Below are 9,640 nucleotides of genomic sequence, written 5' to 3' on the forward strand. Positions count from 1 at the left end.
ATATTATCAAGCAATGTATACCTCAGTGCTTTCAGTGCTTTGATTTTTCAAAGTTAAAGGGGCATTACTATGCCAAAATCATCGAACAATGACCAAATTCTAATTTGACCTGGGCATTCCTTTATCATCCATATCCCAAATTTGAGTTGAATGATTATGAACGGAAACTGAAAATTTCATCAAGGGGCATAACTCAAAAATCATTGGACCATGACCCAATTCTAACATGACCAGCGTATTCCTTTGAAAATTCAAACTTGACCTGTATTTTTTTTTATATATCCATTATGTCAAAATTGAGTTGAATGTTTGCAACCATTACCAAGGTAATGAATAGAAACAAGGACGGAATGACGGAACAGGGTAACACTATATGCCCCTGACATTCTATGGCCGGGGCATAAACCACTGATGTGAATGTGTTTGAAAAGCCTAGTTAGAGTTAGAACAAGAGGGCCATGATGGCCCTGAAATCGCTCACCTGTATATAGGCCCCCGGGCAGGGCCAATTTTGACCCAAGGGCATTTATTTGAGCAAACTTGGTAGACACTGACTAGATGATGTTTCATGCCAAACTCTAGCACTTCCGGTTTTCTAAAATAAGATATTTTAAGTTTTTTCTTTCAGTTGCCATGGCAACCTGAGTTCTGCTTGTAATTAAATTCTTTAACAATTTTTAAAGTTGACTACCAAAGGAACATTCCTGTGAAGTTTGGATGAAATTGGCTTAGTGGTTTATGAGGAGATGTTGTTTAAAGTAAAAGTTTACGGACGGACCCCGGACGAAATGCCATCACAAAAGCTCACCATGTCACTTTGTGACAAGTGAGCTAAGCAAGAGCTGTCACAGGAGACAGCGAGGCATGACTAATAAAATACTGGACGCAGTAAGGAAGACAAAACTATGAAAGAAAAATCAATTATGTTTAATTATGTGTTAAGTTATAGTAAAACAATAACATTGTTAACAAAACTTCCAAGATCAAGGGGAATAATTCTAGAAATATTCACGCTAGAGTTATGAACCTTGTCACACAACATGTGTGTATTGATAAGAAATATATATTTGAAGTTTGAAGTAGATACCTTAAAAAGTAAAGAAGTTATAATATTTCTTAAAGAAAATCCTAAGTTCAAAGAGAGATAAATCTGTAAATATTGCTTCAAGAGTTATGAGCCTTGTCACATAAAATGTTATTAATGATAAGGAATAAGTACTAGTATTTGAAGTTTGAGGTAGATACCTTTAAAATTAAAAAGTTATAGTAGGAAATAACATTTTTCAAGTAAACTAGAACTTTGTCCAAAGGACACAGATGCCCCCAATGACAAAATATATATGGTATATAGTGAAAAAATCAACAAAGGGCCATAATTCTGTTAAATTTGGTCGCAGCAAAAATTCCTTCCTTTACTTCCATCTACACATTAAGGTTGTTCATCCCTGCAAGTTTAAGCAAAATCTGCCATCCGGTTTAAGAGGTGTTGCGTTCACAAAATTTCTATATGGTATATTATTAAGTGAAAAAATCAACAAAGGGCCATAATTCTGTTAAATTTGGTCGCAGCAAAAATCCCTTCCTTTACTACCATCTACACATTAAGATTGTACATCCCTGGAAGTTTAAGCAAAATCTGCCATCCTGTTTAAAGAGTAGTTGCGTTCAAAAAATTTCTACATAGTATATAGTGAAAAAATCAACAAAGGGCCATAATTCTGTTAAATTTGGTCGCAGCGAAAATTCCTTCCTTTTCTGCCATCTACACATTAAGGTTGTTCATCTCTGGAAGTTTAAGCAAAATCTGCCATCCTGTTTAAGAGAAGTTGCTTTCACAAGATTTCAGGACGTACAGACAGACGGACAAATGCGACGCTATATGCTCCCCACTTTGTGGGGGCTTAAAAATCTAAGTTTATGGGGAGATCATTCTTGCAATATTGGTGCTAGAGTTATGAACCTTGTCACATAACGTGGTTAATAATAAGGTACATATATTTGAAGTATGAAGTTGTTCCCTTAAGAAATAAATAAGTAACAGTAAAAAATAATATTTTTTAAAGAAAATTTTAAGTTCAAGGGGAGATAAATCTGAAAATATTTGTGCTAGAGTTATGAACCTTGTCACATAAGATGTGGATGATCATAAGGTACATATATTTGAAGTATGAAGTTGATCCCTTAAGAAACAAGCAATTATCATAGTATTGCAAGCAATCCATAAGTCCCCTACCGGTTAGAACCCCATCAACATTCTGAAGGGCCATTTGCCATTCACTAATGTTTCAATTTTTCTCTATTTTAAGTAAATTTGTTGGAAAAGTTCTTTAAAAGTGATCACAGGAAACAGTTTTTATGAACAGACGGACTGAAGGACACTCTAAAGTTAATATTTGAAACATCCCTGTTACCAAAAATTAATATTTTTAAAAGCAAAATTCTTAAAGAGGAGATAACTCTTGAATTAAAGATGCAATTTCATAAAAATTTTCAGCTCTTTTTGACTAATCACAAATATTGTTATATTTGCCATGTTTTAAGCCTATTTGTTGCCAAGGCAACCAATATTTTTTCAAAATAGGAAGAAAAGATAAGACATGCATAATCTCCAGACTGCCATCTACCCATATGTCAAGTTTCATAAAAATATTTCCAGTACTTTTTGAGTTATCACTGGATTCAGTTTATGTGTAAAATTTGCCATATTTTCAGTCTATGTGTTGCCATAGCAACCAGAATTTTCAATATAGGAAGAAAAGAAAAAGACGTGCATAATCTCCAGACTGCCATCTACCCATATTACAAGTTTCATAAAAATATTTCTATTACTTTTTGCGTTAACACTGGATCCAGTTTATGTATAAAATTTACCATATTTTCACTCTATTTGTTGCCATAGCAACCAGAATTTTTAACATAGGAAGAAAAGAAAAAGACGTGCATAATCTCCATACTGCCATCTACCCATATATCAAGTTTCATAAAAATATTTTCAGTACTTTTCAAGTTATCGCGGGATCCAGTTTTGTGGACGGACGGACTGACAGACAGACGGACGGAGGGTAAACCTAAAGTCCCCTCCGGTAAACCGGTAGGGGACTAATAAATTAGTAACAGTAAAACAAGAGGGCCATGATAACCCTGAAGTCGCCCTGAAGGGGCCAGTTCAAACTCCAGGGCTTTTATTTGAACAAACTTGGTAGACACCCATTAGATGTTTCATGCTAAACATCTAAGGTCTAGCTCGTTGGGTTTTTTAAAAGAAGATTTTTGAAGTTTTTTCTTTACACATATATTTAAAAACAATTACACCCCTGGGGCAGGGCCAGTTTTGACCCCAGGGCTTTTATTTGAACAATCTTTGTAGACACTTACTAGAAGATGTTTCATGCTTAATATCTAAACTCTAGCTATTTGGGTTTTTTCGAAGAAGATTTTTAAGTTTTTGCTATACACATATAAGGAAAATCAATGTCCCCTGGGGCTGGGCCAATTTTGACCCAAGGCCTCTTATTTGAACAAACTTGGTAGACATCCATTAGATTATGTTTCATCCTAAATATCTTAGCTCTAGCTATTTGGGTTCTTTAAAAGAAGATTTTTAAGTTTTTTGCTGTATTCATATAGGGAAAATCAATGACCTGCCTGGGGCGGGGCCAATTTTTACCCAAGGGCTCTTATTTGAACAAACTTGGTAGACATCCATTAGAACATGTTTCATGCTAAATATCTTAGCTCTAGCTCTTTGGGTTCTTTAAAAGATTTTTAAGTTTTTACTATATGCATATAGGAAAAATCAATGCCCCCCGGGACGGGGCCAATTTTGACCCCAGGGCTTTTATTTGAACAAACTTTGTAGACACTCACTAGAAGATGTTTCATGCTTAATATCTAAACTCTAGCTATTTGGGTTTTTTCAAAGAAGATTTTAAGTTTTTGCTATACACATATAAGGAAAATCAATGACCCCCAAGGCGGGGCCAATTTTGACCCCAGGGCTTTTATTTGAACAAACTTTGTAGACACTCACTAGAAGATGTTTCACCTATTTGGGTTTTTTCAAAGAAGATTTTTTAAGTTTTTGCTATACACATATAAGGAAAATCAATGACCCCGGGGCTGGGCCAATTTTGACCCCATGGCTTTTATTTGAACAAACTTGGTAGACACCCATTAGAAGATGTTTCATGCTAAATATCTTAGCTCTAGCTCTTTGGGTTCTTTAAAAGAAGATTTTTTAAGTTTTAATTATATACATATAGGGAAAATCAATGACCCCCTGGGGCGGGGCCAATTTTGACCCCAGGGCTTTTATTTGAACAAACTTGGTAGACACTCACTAGAAGATGTTTCATGCCAAATATCTAAGCTCTAGCTCTTTGGGTTTTTTAGAAGAAGAAATTTAAAGTTTTTTCTTTTGGTTGAGTTCTGCATGGAATTAAATTCTCTGAACAATTTTCAAAGGTGACCACCAAAGGAACAATCCTGTGAAGTTTGGATGAAATTGGCTTAGTGGTTTATAAAGAGATGTCATTTAAAGTAAAAGTTTACGGACAACGGACGGATGGACGACGGACGAAAAGCGATCACAAAAGCTCACCCTGTCACAAAGAAACAGGTGAGCTAAAAATAATATTTTCTTAGGAAAATTCTTAGTTCAAGGGGAGATAAATCTTAAAATATTGATGCTAGAGTTATGAACCTTGTCACATAAGATGTGGTTGATGATAAGGAACATATATTTGAAGTTTGAAGTTGATACCTTATGAAATGACAAAGTTATAGTGAAAAATATTTTACTGCACCAAAACTTTAATCTGAAATCTGGACGCGGACGCAAGTAGGACAGCTCTCCATATACTTTGTATAGTCAAGCTAAAAAGTCAGACCTGTAAATGTACTTATCATATAACTGTCATATCTTTGATTAAAATTGTTTTTCAAATAGACCACTTTTTAAAAAGTCAAATAAGTTGAGATAATGGTTATGCATTTGTGAACTAGAAATGTGTCATCATGCCACGGATGCCCCCGCATGCAGCCAAAATTTCAGATGGTGCATTAATTATTTTTTTCATTTTAAGTTCAAAGCCCTTAAAACTTTTAAATGTTAACACAAACCATTTTCATACAATGTTCAAGGCACTGAAATTATTCAGTCTTAACCTTTTAAAAATAGCATATTGCATATTTGTAGCCAAAATTATGGCTAAAAGTATGAGTGCTGAAACTGAAAGTTCAAAATTTTTCCAACATTCAGGAAAGATAAGTTTGTCTAAAATCATTGAACCACGACCAAATTCAAACCTAAACTGCTTATTCCTAAGATGTAACTATATTATTTTCAAAGTGAAAGGGACATAACTCTGCCAAAAAATCGTCAAACCATGACCAAATTCCAACTTGACCTGCCCATTCCTTTGACATATCCATATGTCAAATTTAAGTTGAATATGTAACACTGTTGGGTAGATAATGAACAGAAACTGTAAATTTCATATTATTTTCAAAGTGAAAGGGGCATTCCTCTGCCAAAAATCATTGAACCATGACCAAATTCTAACTTGGCCTGGGCATTCCAAAAACATATCCATATGTCAAATTTGAGTTAAATGTGTTGTACCATTGGGGAGATAATAAATGGAAACTGAAAATTTCATATTACTTTCAAAGTGAAAGGGGCATAACTCTGCCAAAAATCATTAAACCATGACCAAATTTGAACTTGACCTGCGCATTCCTTTGACGCATCCATATGTCAAGTTTGAGTTGAATGTGTTGTACCTTTGGGGAGATAATGAACAGAAACTGAAAATTTCATATTGTTTTCAAAGTAAAAGGGGCATAACTCTGCCAAAAATCATCGAACCATGACCAAATTCAAACTTGACCTGTATTTTTTCATGACATATCCATATGTCAAGTTTGAGTTGAATGTGTTGTACCTTTGGGGAGATAATGAACGGAAACTGAAAATTTCATATAATTTTCAAAGTAAAAGGGGCATAACTCTGCCAAAAATCATCGATCCATGACCAAATTTGAACTTGACCTATATTTTTATATAACATATCCATATGTCAAGTTTGAGTTGAATGTGTTGTACCATTGGGGAGATAATGAACGGAAACTGAAAATTTCATATTATTTTAAAAGTAAAAGGGGCATAACTCTGCCAAAAATCATCGAACCATGACCAAATTCGAACTTGACCTGTATTTTCTCATGACATATCCATATGTCAAGTTTGAGTTGAATGTGTCGTACCTTTGGGGAGATAATGAACGGAAACTGAAAATTTCATATAATTTTCAAAGTAAAAAGGGCATAACTCTGCCAAAAATCATCGATCCATGACCAAATTTGAACTTGACCTATATTTTTATATAACATATCCATATGTCAAGTTTGAGTTGAATGTTGTTGTACCATTGGGGAGATAATGAACGGAAACTGAAAATTTCATATTATTTTAAAAGTAAAAGGGGCATAACTCTGCCAAAAATCATCGAACCATGACCAAATTCGAACTTGACCTGTATTTTCTCATGACATATGCATATGTCAAGTTTGAGTTGAATGTGTCGTACCGTTTGGGAGATAATGAACGGAAACTGAAAATTTCATATTATTTTCAAAATAAAAGGGGCATAACTCTGCCAAAAATCATCGAACCATGACCAAATTCGAACTTGACCTGTATTTTCTCATGACATATCCATATGTCAAATTTGAGTTAAATGTGTGCAACCGTTCTTAAGATAATGAACGGAAACTGATGATGACAGAATGACAGAAGGACGGAAGGATGGAAGAACGGACTGACGGAATAGGGTAACACTATATGCCCCGGCCATTACATGGCGGGGGCATAAAAATGCTATGCCACTGCATTATATAATACAACACTAAATAGTAGTGTAGAGACATATGACTTTTTTTTTTGTTTCTATACAATTGAACTTTGCCATAATACAGTTGAGTCTAATGAATTAGGTTGTCAAGGTCATATTTCATATGGCCTTAATTTCATGACTCATTTTTAAGCAAATCAACAGAATTGTCCAATAAAGACAAAATAGTAAGCAAGCATGAATTGAATGGATAATAATCAAATTGGGGAGCCTGAAATTGATATTCAATTGAATCGAACATTTGGTAATCATTGCAGCCCTAATTTATAGATGTCACTGTATACACGCAATTATTAATTAACGGTAACAGAGAAATTGCAAAATAATTGGACAGCAATCTAAGAAATATATTGTAAACCAAATTTTGTTTCATGAACATTATGCATTCAACACCAATTATGCTTTATATCTCTGACTGTAAACGAATTCTTTCCATTTTAGCTGGAAGAAGTTGGACCATTTCTTTACATATCTCAAGCTCGCTTTCAACAAGTTGTACTGCTGATGGATTTCTTTCGCAATAGTCAACAAGAAACTGGTAACAATCCTTGGTTTTCTTAATGTTCAAAAGGCGAGTTTGCACATCTCCTGTCAAAAACTTAGAAAACAATCTCCCCATACAAAACATTGCTACCAATCCTGGCCTAACATCATTTACAGGAAACTCATCTGGATACATCGGTTTACCCCCTTTAAGAGTGTTCAGGTATTCTTGGTAGTATTTAATACTGTCACTTACAAGAGCATTTAACTTTCTCACATGATGGGGAGTTGGTTGCACCTCTTCTCCAGATACTTCTAGTATAGCCAGTTTTAGATCATACATGGCACTGTAAGTGTCTGCAATCTCAAACATCAGCTGTCGACACACTAACAGATAGTGCTGTAGACTTAGCTCTTTCAGGACTTCTGTCAACATATCTATTCGCCTCTTGTGCATCTTGCACTGTCTTTCTAGATCTATTTCAAAATAGGACAGTAGTTTGAAAGACATGCTATGATCTTGTACAATGCCAACATAGTCTGGACAGTGATACTCTAGCTTATAAAATTCTTTTGCTTTTCCAATCATGTCTTTAATGAAAAGAAAGATAAGTCTTGCTTGCTCAAAATTCATTGCATGTTTATCACTTATCTTTTCCTCATATGATGTAGTTTCCAGGTTAAATCTTTCATGTACCTGCTTTTTCCTTTCTATTCTATTTTTTTCCAAATCCAGTATACTTCTTTCAGTTTTGTGTTCATTTGGCACTAGCTGGCTTTGATCACTCTCATCTACATGTTCACTCTCTGTGTCATTTATATCAACCTCAGCACTTTCTTCATCTGAGGACCCCGTGTTATTTTGCTCTTGTGGCTGACTAGTTTCAGTGTCCTTTTCTTTGACCTTATCAATATTGGTATTTTCTTTCATTTGATGATTTTCACAGCTTTTAGAGACATTTCCAACATTTGATAGAATGCTAGTACAACTGTCTGATCTTTCATTTTGTGAAGTGTTTGCATTACTAATAGCCTTTCTACTGGTTGATGTACTTGTATTGCTTTGAGTTTCACTTGCTGCTGATCCATGTCTTATAGTTATTTCCCCTTCATTGCCTCCTGACTGACAAGTTAATGTCTCTAATTGTTTTTCTTTTGAATATTCTAGCAAACCAAGTCCATATTTGATCCAGCAGCGATCAATATCTGCTCTTGCTTGATTAACTTTTTCTTTTATCTCATCAGGACAATTTAAATCATTTGATTCAGCTTGCGCAAAAATGACTTCAGCACTGGCAAGACAATGACGAGACATTGTAAACTCTCTCTCTGTCATATAATACTGAGATAAAGTTGCCGCTTGAAGACTCCAGTCTAACGAGTCAAGATCTGATGAGTCAAGCTGTCTCTGCAAAGTGAAATGACAATATTGTGCAGATACATCTGCCTTACCAAGCAGCTGATAAACCTGAGCAAAATAAAATAGTGTATGTGTATATGTACTCTCCAATGTTTTAGCTCTCTCAAATTCTAACTTATTTTTGTCATCAGTAGGGGGAGACAGAAATTCATCAACCATATACGGGGCACCTCCAATAACGTTCTTAAAGTCAATGTACAGTAATTCTGCTTGCTTGAAATATTCTAAAGCTTCCTCTGGCCTTCTCCATCCAGTAAATAATATTCCCATATTGTTAAGGGCTTCAAGGTATATGCCAGTCCCTTTCAAGGATAACTTGAAATCCTCCATTTTTTCCAGGCATTTCTGTAAATGTTCTTCTCCTGTGCTTTGTTCCTCAGTACTTGTGTAATTGATACCTGAAAATATATAAGCAATATTTGAATGCATGTTCATATAAACTCGCAATCCATGGAGCAATGTACTGGTGTAATGTAAGCATTGTTAAAGTTCAATAGCAAGAACCACTGTCAAGCAGGGACCATGCTTAAACTCTTTTTTATTTCCAAAGGCAAACACAAAAGAACTTTGTAGTGAACAGAGTTCAGAAAGAACAAGATTGCCTTTAAACACAAATGCCCCTTGCTCATAATTTCTTATCAGTCATTTTTTTTCAAAAGAGATTTACTCAATCACAACCCTAATATGTGGGTCAACCTAGAACTAATTGCAATGCTTTAAAAATTTGTTTTTGTATGTACATTTATCCATAAAAGTTTCAAACTTTTGCAGTTTCAATTGCTGAGAAAATGGTGCCTAAATTACATGGTACATTGGATTTCAT

At 34.7% G+C, this 9,640-nt stretch overlaps 1 protein-coding gene across 1 annotated transcript; it reads right to left on the reverse strand.

Moving 5' to 3' along the window:
* Window positions 1-911: 911 nt before the first annotated feature.
* LOC132718018 (KIF-binding protein-like) lies at window positions 912-9,261 on the reverse strand. Its single transcript, XM_060701622.1, has one exon. It carries the CDS (start codon window positions 9,250-9,252, stop codon window positions 7,318-7,320), a length of 1,935 nt encoding a protein of 644 aa, XP_060557605.1. The 5' UTR covers window positions 9,253-9,261; the 3' UTR covers window positions 912-7,317.
* Between the last annotated feature and the right edge of the window lie 379 nt (window positions 9,262-9,640).

The sequence above is a fragment of the Ruditapes philippinarum genome, unplaced genomic scaffold (genome assembly GCF_026571515.1).
Source record: "Ruditapes philippinarum isolate M1 unplaced genomic scaffold, ASM2657151v2 ctg2982_1_1_1_1, whole genome shotgun sequence".
Classification (NCBI taxonomy): Eukaryota; Metazoa; Mollusca; class Bivalvia; order Venerida; family Veneridae; genus Ruditapes; species Ruditapes philippinarum.